Consider the following 14989-nt stretch of genomic DNA (forward strand, 5'->3'; position numbering starts at 1 on the left):
AGTTCCTAAATGCCAAACATGTGCTCTGTCACTCCAAATGTTGGCCCTTCTCCAAACACCGGCTGGGAATGAATGCATATCTTGACTGGATCCGCCCCCGCCCCCGCCGCCCCAAAAAACTGAAAGAGGAAGGTTGGCAACAGAACAAGCCCATTCCTGAGAGGCAGGGCTGAATCTCAGGGTGGAAGTGACTCATGCAAGTCCATTGTGGCACAGCTGGCCTGATGTCAGAGAGTCCTAGGGCATCACCACTACCCTCTCCCATCGTTCTTTGGGCTTCTGAATTTCCTGTAGCGAGGTGATAAAGAAAATATTGGTTGGATTGTCACTGCAGATGGTGACAGCAGTCACGAAATTAAAAGATGCCCGCTTCTTGGGAGAAAAGCAATGACAAACCTAGACAGCATCTTAAAAAGCAGAGACATCACCTTGCCGACAAAGGTCTGTATAGTTAAAGCTATGGTTTTCCCAGTAGTGATGTATAGAAGTGAGAGCTGGACCATAATGAAGGCTGATCGCTGAAGAATTGATGCTTTTGAATTATGGTGCTGGAGGAGACTCTTGAGAGTCCCATGGACTGCAAGAAGATCTATCCATTCTGAAGGAAATCAGCCCCGAGTGCGCACTGGAAGGACAGATCATGAAGCTGAGGCTCCAATACTTTGGCCACCTCATGAGAAGAGAAGACTCCTTGGAAAAGACCCTGATGTTGGGAAAGATTGAGGGCACAAGGAGAAGGGGACAACAGAGGACGAGATGGTTGGACAGTGTTCTCGAAGCTACGAACATGAGTTTGACCAAAGTGCAGGAGGCAGTGGAAGACAGGAGTGCCTGGCATGCTCTGATCCATGGGGTCACGAAGAGTCGGACACAACTAAACGACTGAACAACAAAAACAACAAGGTAGAGCATGTCCCAGGTTCAATGCCTGGCATCTCCAGCTGCAGCCTGGAGAGCCTCTGACAATCAGTGCAAATGATATTGAGCTACAGTAGGTGGACCAGTGGTCTGACTCGGTACGTGGCAGCTTCCTGTGTAGCGAGTTCAGGAGACACCAATGCCCCTTGCTTGTCAAGAGCTAAGGACGATTGTTTTGTGGGTCGAATGTTGCCTAATAAAAATGTTTTATTCCTATTTGGCATGCACAGAATTCTTGAAATTGACTTGCAAGAGAGGGAGGGGGCAGCTGTGTGTTTTCCAGGCCTTTCTACCCCTGCCTCTGTAACTCTATGATGATCTCACTGTCTCCTCTCCTCTCCATCCCTCAGTCTTCAGAAAACCGATATGCTCAAAGAGGCAGGACAGCCTGCCAGAGGTGAAACGAGAAGACTTAGCAAGCGGCTGGCCTTTGTTCAGGATTCATGCTGATGGGGCCCTTGGCCAGCTGCCTCCATCTTGTGCAGCTTTCCCTCTCTGTGTGTGTTGATCGGCCGAGTCCTACAAGAAAGATGGGGCAGGGCGGGAGGGGGAAACAAACAGGCCGAGTGCTCTTGACTGGCTTGCCAAGAAAACGAAGGAGCAGCTGGAAACAGCATTTATCTTATCAGCACGTCATTCCCAAATGGAAGAGTCATTAAAATGAATGATTCCAGTGTGAAGGCCCACAGAATCTTCCTTATGAGTTGGCACCGAAGGCAGGGCGGAGAGTTGTAAATCTAACTATTTTCCGCAGCAGCCTCGCTACAATCCATTTGCTCAATTATAACAACCACAACCGTCACCACCACCACAGCGAACACAAAGCTCAACAAGCAGGTCAGGATTTATTTAGCCAGATTTGGGGAGCAGGGCGATGGGGGAGAAAGGGAGACTAGCTTGTTGTGCAGTAGGCACTGCCAGTAAAGGTTATAGGGTTATAATTTTTGATCAATTGAGTCCTGGCACAAAAAGGCCACTCTAAGCAGATGAAGTGTTGGGCCCAATTGACTGTAGTGATCTGAAAACATTGATTAGAGCAAGGATGGGGAACCTTTTTGGCCCAGCCAGCCAGAATCAATCCCCACCCCAAGAGGCCAACTTTGTCCGGTGGATGGGACAACCCACTGGTCCCTAGCATCATTAGGACATCAGATAATTGCCAGGTAGCTCGTGCTCCCCCAATACACGCACAAAGTCGTTGTTTGGCATTTTCCACGTGCCTAACAGCCACCTTGTGCTTGGTATCCCTCAGGGCTTCCTCGCAATCCCTTCAGGGATGCAAACCATCAGTGGAGCTCCTCTGTATGCAGAAATTGAGAGTAGTGCAGTGAGGAACTCCAACCAGCAGGTGGCAGCAGAGAGGTGGTTGCAGGAGGGAACTCCCGGCAGGTGGCAGGAGATGATGGTTTCTGGGGAAGACAGTAGGAATTGCAAAGCCAGGTATAGGGTAGCTCTAAGCTTCCCCTCCTAGGTGGCTTTCAGCAATAGTGGTTTCAGCCAGTAGTGTTTCAGCCTGTGAAGCTAACTGAACTACAGGAGACCCTTTGTTCTTCTGTCCCTCACAGAGAGAGAGAGAAAGACTCTCTTTCCCTGACCAGATACGTGATCCCTGCTCTTCAGCTTTATATTTGGGGCTCCCTGAATGCAGGCTCCCCACCTCAGGGCAATGATAGGAGCTTCCCATTTCTCTAAGTGGAAGCAGCGGTCATTTCCAGGGCTACTCGTAGTACTGAGTTTAGTTTTTGTTTTCGGATGAGAGAGAGAGCAGGAGACTTGCAATATCTTTGTGACATTTCCTTTATTTACAAATATACAAGCAGCGCATAAGTGGAAGCAAACAGGCACTCCAACTGCAGGTAGAATATCTTTCGGAGAGCAGCTCTCCAAAATGGCATTCCTAGATTTCAGCTCACTCCACATAAAAATCCTCAGATGCAACACAAAATCATGGCTTGCTGTTACACGATGACCATGCCCTGAGTAATTTTAAGTTTGCACACTCTCTTCTCCTTCTCTCGCTTGCCTATGTACAGCTAAGCTTTTTATCTTTGCTGTGGCAAAACCCCTCCTCTAAAAGTGTAGTTTACATTGGGAGGAAATCCCCCATTGGTGCTAACATGGGGAGGTTTTCTCCAAATATTAGCTTTAGAGGACAGCAGCAGGGAATGAAAAAATTAAACTCCCCCTCTGTGTCTGCTGGAATCCCAGTAATTTCTCCTTGCCCACCAACCGAGACTTGAAATCCTGCATTTTAAATGCAAAGGCACATTTAACAACACACCTAGTTTGGATCTAATTGCTTCTCTAACACACCCACCACCACATACCTGCTTTTCAGAGTACTGGTCTAAGACCACCACCACCCCTTCAGGTGAATTGTCCAGAAAATACCCACAGCCATCAAAACTGGAATGGAGAGCCTGCTGCCCTCCAGATGTTGTTGTACTACAAATCCCATCAGCCCCAGCCATCATGGCCGAATGGTCAAGGATGATGGGAGTTGTAGTCTAGCAACAGCTAGAGAGAGCTGCAGGTTGTCTCCACCTCTTCATTTAACAAGCATTAGGATCCTTTTGTTTAAAATACCTGACTGTCATTGGGTGTCTTCATGCAAAACCATAGCAGTAGACCAATTCACAGTCATTGAGACCAGGTAAACCAGGTTACCAAAAGGAGGCTTTTCTTTATGTCAGTTCTCCTCTCACCCACCCCCACTGCAAAGCCCAATTTAGCTTGCTAATAAGAAGTGTACCAAGTCTACGGACAGTTCCTTGTTGTGCTGGATGTTCCTGGTGTGGAAACGATCCACACCCGTCACGATTGATTTTTTATTTGTGTGCTGCTTATTTTACCATTTATAAATAGCTTCCCCAAGAAATGCTCAGACTAGGCGATGTATGACAATCATAACATTTAAAAAAGAAGAAGTTTCAATAAACAATGAAGAACCGTAATATTCACAGCAATTTTTAAAACATTGCGACCAATATATTAGCAGATAATCACAGCACTAATTGCACGCGGAAGCCTGGTAGAGAGGCAGGGCGAGAAGAGTCGCCATGCAGAAGTATAAAGTCACATGTAGACTTTAGCCCTTAGTTGAAACCCATAAGAGATGGATCATAACGGATGTACAGGGTTGACACCAACTAGAGGTCAGAAAGAGGAAGGTGGCTGCCTCTCTCCCAAGCCACATCCCCCTGTTTGCTGGGGTGGGAGGGTGAAGAGGACTCTGATGATGGAGATTGGTGGTCCTCTCTAGATCTCTCTCTCCAAAGCAGGGTCACTCAACATGGTGCCCTCTGAGCGTTAGGGCCCAACGCCCACCATCCCCGGCCATTGGCCATGTTGGCTGAGGAAATGGGAGCTGGTGTCTAACAACTTCTGGAAGGCGGTGTGTTGGCTACCGCTGCTCTAGAGACCAAAAGCAGAAGTGGGCTACCTGGGGGCAAACACTCTCAAAAGACCCATCCAAGTACTTAAGGTTAAAGCTTACACTACTTCTCCTCCCCACCCCACCCCTTAATGATAGCCAGTCAAATGGAATGTAGTTTCCAGAGAATCTGTGAAGAAGGAACCATGGGGGCTAATTCTTACCCAATTAAACACCAGAGGGATGTGGATGGGCTAGGTCATGTCAGGCTTAGATTAATGTAGTTGTGAGGGGGTAGGGGCAGGTGTGACTGCCGTTATCATTCCCCCCAAGGAACCAAAAAGGAGGAAAAAAAGAGAGCATTGTGGTAACATCCCCATTTGTGATCCATCTGTTCATCAAACTGCACTATGGCAGTTCATCAAGGAAAGCCTCGGCGCCCTGTTCTCTTCATTCAAGTCACTCTTGCACCCCATCTGCAGGTTGGTGGCAATCCAAGTCTCCCTTCAGCTCCAGGCTTCCCGGCAACTTGACCCCGGTTTTCCGATCTACACACCAACACTTCCCTCGTTGCCCATCCAACGCTGGATGACACTGAAAGGGCAGAGGAATAAAATTAAAATTGACAGTTCTTTATTAGGATTTAAAAGTACCTGATCCACCACCTGTGTCCACCTAGAGCCGCAGGGAGGAATGTATTCTCTCTCTTTTTATATATATAATAATTTTTATTAATTTTATAAAATAAAACAAGACATACATTTCATATTCTCTCGCCCTCTTCCATCCCGCCCCCACAAGCCCCCTCCTGCCACGAGAGAGTCCCATGAAGGCTGGACGGTCGAAGGCGTTTCATTTTATAGCCGGGCCTATCTCCTCCCCCCTTCCCCCCCCCCCGAAGCCCACCCCTGCCACCGGTGAGCCCCGGGGCAATGAGGGAAGACAGAGGAGGACAACCGCCCAACTATCTGTCCATACATGTCTTTTAACCAAAAGGAAAAAGAAAAAGAAAAAGAAAACAAAAAATGTGACTGGAGGAATGTATTCTCAAGCAACATTTCTCCGATGAAAATAGTGACAACTTATTCAATAATAATAATAATAATAATAATAATAATAATAATATTGTTTATCCAGGTGGCGCTGTGGGTTAATCCACAGAGTCTAGGGCTTGCTGATCAGAAGGTCGGCGGTTCGAATCCCTGCAATGGGGTGAGCTCCCGTTGCTCTGTCCCAGCTCCTGCCCACCTAGCAGTTTGAAAGCACATCAAAGTGCAAGTAGATAAATAGGGACCGCTCTGACAGGAAGGTAAACGGCGTTTCCGTGTGCTGCTCTGGTTCGCCAGAAGCAGCTTTGTCATGCTGGCCACATGACCCAGAAGCTGTCTGCGGACAAACGCCGGCTCCCTCGGGCAATAGAGCGAGATGAGCGCCGCAACCCCAGAGTTGGACACGACTGGACCTGATGGTCAGGGGGGCCTTTACCTTTACCTTTATCCTCTACCCATCTGACTGGGTTGCCTCAACCACTTTGGGTGGCTTCCAGTATAATAAAACATTAAACATTTTTAAAAAACTTCCATATACAAGGATGCCTTCAGGTGTCTTCTAAAGGTTGTTGTTTAGTCGTTTAGTCGTGTCCGACTCTTCGTGACCCCCATGGACCATAGCACGCCAGGCACTCCTGTATAGTGCTTATCTGTATAGTTACTTATCTCCTTGGCTCAGGGGTTGCATACCTCCATACCCTCCAACATTTCTCCAATGAAAATAGGAACGTCCTAAGGAAAAGTGGGGCATTCCAAGATCAAATCAGAAACTGGGACGGCTTCTGTAAATCCAGGACTGTCCCTGGAATATGGACACTTGTAGGGTCTGGCATTCTCCATGGCAGCCGCTAAGTTGTGGAATTCTCTCCCCACAGGGATGCATCTGATGCCTTCAATAAACAGCTTTCAGCAGTTGCTGAAGATGTACTTCAATACTTATGGCTTTGCAAGACTTATTATGTTTTTAAGCAGAAGTTGCATACTTTGGGCTCACTTAACACAGCATGGTTATGTCTTAACTAGTAAACGCATAGCATATGCTCATAATTTATACACTAAATGATGCCGGTGAATGAATCAAAGGGCAGACAACACAAAACTGAGGTCCACCCATCTTTGAGCCAGTGCTCCAGTATTACCTGTTTGGGGTGGAAGTTCCCATTGTGGTCACAGTTGGGAATGGGGATTATGTACAGGTCCTCATGGGTTCTGGTTTGGGAAGCTGCTAATCTCTCCAGCGCTCTGTGAAGTTCACTCTGACACGAGCCTTGGACCTGTTAGCAAAACAGTAGGAGGCAACGGAGTCAGAATGTGGATGGCAAGAAGTGGAGAAGGCGTGGAGGCCCCAAGCAGAAGTACCACTTGTAAAGGATGGAAATATCTCCAGGGCTGAACTGCACCCCTCTTTTTTTCCAGCGCAGGACAATATATCAATGCTATGCAGCAAAAACACCCTGCTTCCCAGCTATTTGCAGCTCTACCTTAAACATAAGCTGGGGTTGTGAATCAAATGAAGGCAATTGCTGTGTGAGAGTGGCTTTGATTTGGATAAAGGCTGATGGGGATCTTCACAAGCGGTGACCCACCAACCTGAACACAGCCTAGCAGGCGTGCATGATCTCATATCAGAGGCCTGATAAGCCCATTTTGCTGCCTTACCTAGAATTGTAACCATGTACTGTAAACATGGTTGGTGACCTGTGTTCTGCTTGGTAGGTCACATAAGCTGTGCTGCACATATGTGAACCAAATCACGGTGCTGTGTTGCAAAAGGCTGGAAAGCCTCCCAATGACATTTGTTTTAATCTTCTACGTTCTCTCTTGCACAGCCTTTCTCGCAACTCTGCTACTGAATTGTTCAATGGGATATGGTGATAAAAACTTGAGATTCATAGGCCTGCTTGTAGAACTACTTCCTCTTTGTGGTACAAATATGCACAAGTGACATACCCATTCTGGTTTAAGTTACAATTTTCCGGGTTGACCCGCTGCCTCTTGGCCTGCACATCCTATTTTAGCAACAACGGTAAGAAAAACATTGGGGCCTAATTTGAGTAGTAGAGTGCTTGGTATCTGGTGGGCGGGGCTTGTGTGTCCTGCTCCGGAATTGGCCCTTCCCTTCAGCGTGTGTTCCGTTAAGAATGTCAGTTAAGAGGGACCAACTGCCTCTTCTTGTTTCTTGCTTCACACTTGCCTCATGATACTGCATTTAGTTTCTCTCAGACATTATGTTATTTTGTTACAGTTTTCTCTCAGTTTATTGCTTGCTTATGTTTATGTGAGCCACTTACTTTGTTCAAAGAAAAAGAAACTGCTGAAAAAGGGTGGAATATCCTAAACTTGGGCGAATGAGGGGATATTCCCAGTTTGCCAGGAGGATTGATTATGTAAATCATCCCACCTCCACAACAACTTCTACATTTCTACAGAACCATGCTCCTCGCTTTTAACATTAACATGCGATTTAGAAAAATTCCATGGCTTCATTCAAAGTGCACTGGAGATTTCTTGGATTATTATTATTTAGAATTATTTAAACAAAACAAAACAAAAACTGCCCTACTTGGCATACGTTTGGGTTTCCCCGGACATTTTGCCAATTCAGCGAAAATCCGCTTAGACACCATTTTGCTGCCTGATTCCCAAATGTGTCCGGGAAAACCCAGACATTTGCCAGCCCTAGTTGGCAGAAATGTTCCTTTTCTTAGCTCTGCTGTGAAATAAGGAACGTGTGGCCCTTCAGCTGCATTTGGACTACAATTCCCAACCTCTTTGACCACTGGCTATGCTGTCAGGGGTCAATGGGAGTTGGGGTGCTTCCATTTCTGGGTGGAATTCAGTCATATACTGGCAAATTCAGGTTGAAGTAGAGCCAGAGCTCTCGTACAACAAACCCTGCACCCACCTCCAAATAGGGACTTTTTACAATAAGGAAAGAGATGTGCAAATGCACTGGGTAGTGCAGGATGACGCTTGTGGCAACACTATATAACCTCCCCTCAAGCAAATCAGAAAAAAGGCTCAGTAAAGAGCCATTGCCATTTCACCTCCCCACAAACTCTGGCCATAATCCCTGATCTGAAAGCACATTGAAGGACAAAATGTTCATTAAACGGCTCATTTGGAAGCAACCTTGGAGTCCAACATCTGGAGGGGCAAAGGTTTAAAGGAACAGCAAAGTTGGGCAACAGAAGTGGAGGTACCTAATCTGCTCAGATGGTGGCTTTTCGTCCCCCCCACCCCTGAAGAGAAACCAGGACACCTCACCACTGGCCGGATGTCCTCCCGGATGGGCAGGTTCCCACTGGTCCTCATTTTGACAACAGTGTTTATCCGCTCGCGGTTCCTTGCTTGCTGCTTCTGGCGGCATTTTCTGTCTTGCATGCTGCAGGGGCTGAAGTTGTTGGTGGGCGGGAGGTCAACCTCCTCGGGATCTAAATAGGAATGAAGTCACAGCGGCATGAAAATAATTGCCAGAGGGGATTTGTTTTAGGGGCTGGAGTTTGCAAAGAGCAGTCTCAACACATTTTTAAGGACACACACACCCAAACTGATTCCTGAGTTTCCAAAAGATTCTCCTCTTTCCCTGCAGTTCTCACCATGAGGAAGCCAGGCACATTGACCACGCAGCTCATGCTGACCTTTATCAGACGTGTGGACCAGCTGGTCCTGCATGTTTGAAACAAGGCGATATGCTCAAGCATATCAAATCTCAGGTTCAAGGCCTGTGACCGAGAAACCTTGCCCTGTTCGCCCACCACTGCATACCTGGCTGGGGTGCAAAGCAAATTATCCCTGCATGTTCCCAGCATTGAAAGCAGGTTCCAGAGCTAATCCCTTGCTGAGGTTTTTCTCAAAAGCAAGCACTCCTGGAGTGGTGAGGCAGAGGCATTCTGGACATGCTCAGAGGCTAATACTTGACATATTCCAGCGATGGCAATCAAAAGAGGAGCTGGGCCTGTGTCTTGGCTGAAATCAAGTCTTAGAGAGGATGTGTGGCTAGCAAACTGGGCCACGAACGGTATTTTTTTGCCAACCCTGCTCTGAGTTGGCCCACACACAAGCCTTTCATGGTTTGCCTCAGCCTCCCTCCCCTCCATCCGTTCTCTCTTCTAAAGCCTGCCCAGTTGGCTCCCTCTGAGTTTCCAAAGTATGGCTATTCTCCCTTTAATCCCTCTTTTCCAAATGGGCCGCATCCAAGTTTCCATTCATTTATGTGCAACTTTGGATCAATTTCTCGTCAGCTAACAAACACTGGAGATGCGGCTTTGCTTGCCTGTAGAGCAAGGGAACAGGGTTTTTCCTGCAGGTAATATCTCTGCTGTTTCCTTCAAAAAAAAAAAAAAACAACACCGTAGGAGGCAAACTTCACGAGAGGCTGAAGAAATAGGATAGAAGTCTATTTTACAAAAGCTCTCCTGCTTTCAGTTATTACAGCTAACCTGTTTTGAGTGACAACTCTTTGTCAGATTCAGTAGTCTCCTTAGGAGGCGATTCCTCTGTAGAGAACTCACATTGACCATGTTAATACATCATGCTAAACTATGGTTTGGCACAGGACAGGGGACCTTTCGCCTTTCAAGTATTGCTGAACTACATCTCCCATCAGCCCCAGCCAGCATGACCATGGGGGTTATAGTGCAACAGCAACTGGAGGGCCAAATGTTTCCAACCCCTGTTATATCATGGCATGCAGAAGCAAGACCAGCTCTTCATCTGAACCCTCTTTTGGGTGCCCCTTCTGAGGGAGGCTTGAAGGATGGTGGTAAGGGGGGGGAGGGCTTTGCAGTTGCAGGTCTTCGTCTGTGGAATTCCCTCCCCAGTTAGGTCCACCTGGTGCCATCCCTAACTTATTTTTGGTGCCAAGTTAAAAAAACAAAAAACTCCCTCCTCCTAGGCATTTGATAGATAATGGTGATTTTGCTTTATGATTACAGTATATGTTTTTGCTGCTGTTTTATTGGTTCTCTTATTGCATGTATTTTATGGTAATAGGTGGTTCTTTTTTCCTAATATTATTATTATCATTTATTTCCAGCCTAAGGTCTCAAGTCAGGTCATAACCATTTACAATGCATTAAAAACATTTTAAAACAAATCACCATCACAATAATAGAGTGGATCTTACAACTATACATCTCAAGTGCAAAAGACCAGAATAAATAGAGCTGGGCGATATCTGGTTTTCGACATTGTGATATATATCACCAACTAAACATCACAATATACCGATATATCACGATGTTTGAAATCAGGGTGGACTTATGTAGAGGCATTGGCTGGCTTTACGGTTTTTCCCACATTGTGCTTTTTGCATAGTGCACACACACACACACACACACACACACACACACACACACACACACACACACACACACACATGAATCATAATACATTGCCCGGTCAAAAATTATGAAACCAATATCACAATATGGACTTCAAACCAGTTTTGGATGATACATCGTCCAGCCCTACTCTTCCGCATTCACCAAAAACTGTATAGTGAAGGTGCCAGTTGCACCTCTACGGAGAGGGAGTTCCACAGTTTAGGGGCTGCCACAGAAATGACCTCTCCCCAGCATCTGAAGGAATCGGGGCCTCCTTTCCCAGGGCCTCCACAAGATGATCTGTAGGGAAGGAGGTGTTATTTCAGATATCTGGAACTTACCTTGCGCTTTACACTCTTCAAATTTTGTAAGTCACTTAATGTCTCTTTATGCAACAAGCAACTAATAAATGTACTGTAATACTAATGTGTTCTGTTCCTGCTGTACAGCCGACCCAGAATTGCAGTTACCATAAATGGTGGTTAAATTCAACCAGTCAGCCTCAGAAACCACGGTTTGAAGTTGGCTTGTTTGAAACTAACCATAGTTAATAGAAACTGGAGTTTGTCATTGCAAGTGATGTAACTTATCCAAATCAAAAGCTCCTGAGCTCCTGAGGACGAGCCCAAGGCTTGCTGTGGCTCGTTCCTGCTTGTACACCTCCACAAAGACGCAGCTGCTATGCCCTTCCTTGTCCCCCCCCCCAACCTTATAACCTCCAAAGCCACTTAGTTGAGATGCATTGTAGATCTCAGCCTCCCACTGAGGACAGCCAGAGAAGGCCTGTTCAGAATCACTATCCACCATCTATGGGGCAGGTTTGATGAGACATTCATCCTTTTTTCGAATATATGCTGAGCTTTCAAATTCTTAAAATTCTGCTATTCAGGAGCCAGACTGCGTACGCATAACCAGCAGGAAATGCAGCGAGGTTGTTTCCTCCTGCTGTGTTTCAAATCGCATTTGCACGTGACTGTGCACATCAGTGTAGCTGAATGTGCTTACAAGCCACCTGCTGCCTGTCCAGACCAGCAGGTAGTGGTGGGGCTTGAATGCCATCACATGGCTTTTTGTTTTCAAATCGGATTAAAGCTGGTTTGAGAGGAACAGCATCAATACACCGTATTTCTCAAGAAACTACAGGATAGATGTGGGTTGTGGCCAACTTTGCAAGACCGCAATGGGAGTGCATTGAATGCAGAGTAAACAGGAGTGTGTACACACTACACAGCCTTTATGTTGCTCTAGGGAGGGTAGTCATTTGTATTTGCTAAATTAACAGATACAGTACATTCTATTTAGGCGCTAGGCAAAGGTGTAAGTTGAAGTGCATGTTTTCATGAGGGAATGGGTCACATGTGTGAGTGTTTAATGCAGGCACCCCCAAACTTCGGCCCTCCAGATGTTTTGGACTACAATTCCCATCTTCCCCGACCACTGGTCCTTTTAGCTAGGGATCATGGGAGTTGTAGGCCAAAGCATCTGGAGGGCCGCAGTTTGGGGGTGCCTGGTTTAATGAGACACACCAACTCAGCCACCGAAGCCTCATGAAAGGACATTTTCTCTGCACTTTGCTCTCTTCTGCTGTGAGGAGCTATTATTTTGCCTCATGTTAAACAGGTATATCTCATATAACCTGAGAGAGACAGACCAGAATTAAGGGTACAAGAAGCCTGAGGCAAATAGGAATGAAGAAGCTAAGTTACACGTATTTCATACATTCCCTCTTCTACAAAGCTATTGAAGGTAAATTATCGTTGCAAATTTGGTTAGCCTTGCTCTGGGCCCTGGAGGTGCTACTTGGGTCACATTACACCTACACCCAACATTTAACTGCACAATTGTAGCCCCCCGCTGGACCACACATCCTCATGTTCTGAGTGAAATGGTTGAGGAAGTGCCATTAGCTAGACAAAATCAGCACCCGAGGAGCCAGTGAGCAGGAAACGAGATGTTGCCTTTCATTTTCCACAAGTGCCGGGTGAGAAGCAGCATCTTGCAAGCCCAAGCTGGCCTGGAGAGGGGATGAAAGGGACCAGAGTAATGTGGGCATTGTAAGTGGCTTATATGGGCTATGTTGGCCATCTCAAATCTATGCCACCACCAGGCTCCAAAAACCAGCAGTGGCTGCAGGTTTACTTTGGCTCCTCCCGTTGCTGTTACATGTGCTGCCATTATCCTCCCTCCCTGCTCCTTTTCAACGGCACGTCCAGCTGAGTCTTCCTGACTGTAGATCTACCCACTCCCACCCCAGGCCCAAAGAGAGAAGCCATGTTGGCTGGGATCAGACTGGCACTGGAGAAAGAAAGAGGACTGGCAGCCTGGCAGGATAGTGCACATTTGAAATGTCTGCATGCTCAGCATCTGCTTTCTCTTACTCTCCTTGGGGGCAGCCCAGCCCATTTTGCCACCTGAGGCAAAACAGGAATTGCTGCCTCCTGGCACACTCCGCCCCAGCTCTCGCCAAATTCAGCAGGAATTGGGGCACTTCTCAAAGTGTTGCTACTGGCTTGGCTTCTCAGCTCTGCCTCTCCTCCAGCCCATAGTGAGACCCGCATTGATTGTTATCAACTTGCTATCAACAATGAGTTGATTGTTATCAACCCATGGGGGTAGGTGAGTCAGCTCTATATTAGGAATCTGTTTACCTACCACCTGCAGGGAGGGTTAAAAAAAAAATAAAGGATTTCCTTGCAACAGCAACTCACCTAGGATTATCAGCAAATAGTCGGGACAATCCCAGGCAATTTGAGACAGAGAGCAGGACTCTGCAAAGCACTATGCATGTTGATGGTGCTGGAAATAGTGGTGGCGGCGGCAGCATCAGCATCTTAGCTTTTGTTGAAAAATAAGCTTCTAGCCCACATGGTTAGTGGTTACGGGAGAAAAACAGTTACTGACATCATAGGAAGTGGGTATGCGGGAGTGGACATGGAATAGATTGTCACTCAACTGAACTGCATAGCTTCTGGATGCTGGCTTCTATACTAGCGGCACACCTGCTGACAATCTTCAGACCACCCCCTTCCTCCGTTTCGCCCCAGTCTCCAAAATCTGGCTCTGGGAAACAAAATAAATGGTACAGTACAAAGTACAAATGGTACAGTACAAAGCACAGTACATAAGCCACATGCAGAGTTTATTCTGCAGGATCTAAGCCTCTTTCGCGTAGCACTTGACTTCCATTAGTGCCAAATGTTAGGGATCCTAAAACTCTCCTTAGGTGATAAAGCCCAAGCTGTGTCTCTCTGGAAAGACTCAAGGTTTCCTAAGGTGCTCTGACTTTACAACAAGGAAGCATGGTATTGATAATGCCTCTGGCTAAGATTACATGTAAACACTGTCTGTTTACGGAGAGCCCATTTTTGGTTTTCTGTTGGCACTAGTTGCATTTAAATGCTTGTGATTGGGTGCAAGACAATCAGGAAGGAAAGTGGGGAAGCAGCAAACCTATTTTAAAGCGGGGGTGGGGGGTGGGATGTGGGATGTGTGGAAGTGGGCCATAATATCTCACATCAAAAACCTGATATCAGCAGTACAATTTAACAAACAATGCACTCGTTCTCAGACTGAACTAATAACTAAAAGAAGTCATCCGGAAGAAAAAGCAATGTATTTTGAGCCAGTGACTGATGAAGGGCATTAATAATAAGGTTTCCGTTAAGTGAGGAGAAATAAATCTGAATCTGTCAGGAGTGCATGGATATTGCCTTCTTGGGCTGCCAGAAGAGTGGGAAATGGAACCCACAACTCATAAAAAGGAATCAGATTCCTCCCTGTCCCCTCATTCTTCAAACCTGGCAAGTTAACCAGCATAATTATTATATCCCGTAATCCATCTACCGGTTCGGGGTAGAGGAAGTAACCACTTCCCTTACAAGCTAAATCCACTTTGACTGCCAACAAAATACTGAAAAATAGAGCTTTATGTGGAAGCAGTGGGCTCTCAGATGGCAGCAAATGAAACAGAACTATGTTAGGATATTTCTGTGTTGGCCTATGTAGAATAAAGCCGTGTGTTTGTGAAATCTGTTCCCAATAAGTCTGTTTCAGTGGGTGCTCTCACCAAAAACAGTGAAAAATCTCCAACATCCCACACAGTTTCCAACTACCAGTGCTATAATGAAGTTGAATTAGATGCAGCTTGAAAAGTCTTGCATACCAGCAACTAATAATATTACATTCTAGGCTCCTGTTGCTATTTTATTGCTGGGATTCAAGCGGATACAGGCAAATTCAAGTTATGAAATTAAAGTGGATTTTGCACTTTTGCCCAACAAACCCACTTCTTTTCTTTCTTTTTTAATTAAAAAAACAACCCA

At 46.2% G+C, this 14989-nt stretch overlaps 1 protein-coding gene across 1 annotated transcript in view; it reads right to left on the bottom strand.

Annotated features, from left to right (window-relative positions):
• Positions 1–2697: 2697 nt before the first annotated feature.
• Positions 2698–14989, bottom strand: part of IGFBP4 (insulin like growth factor binding protein 4) — a 41521-nt gene continuing 29229 nt past the window's right edge. The window contains exons 2-4 of the mRNA XM_035135458.2: positions 8608–8774; positions 6480–6614; positions 2698–4885 (exon numbers count right to left, since the gene is read on the bottom strand). Coding sequence (XP_034991349.1) covers positions 4751–4885; positions 6480–6614; positions 8608–8774 — 437 coding nt within the window. The 3' untranslated portion in view covers positions 2698–4750. The remainder of the gene's footprint in view (positions 4886–6479; positions 6615–8607; positions 8775–14989) is intronic.

Source organism: Zootoca vivipara, chromosome 13 (assembly GCF_963506605.1).
Source record: "Zootoca vivipara chromosome 13, rZooViv1.1, whole genome shotgun sequence".
In the NCBI taxonomy this organism is placed as follows: domain Eukaryota; kingdom Metazoa; phylum Chordata; class Lepidosauria; order Squamata; family Lacertidae; genus Zootoca; species Zootoca vivipara.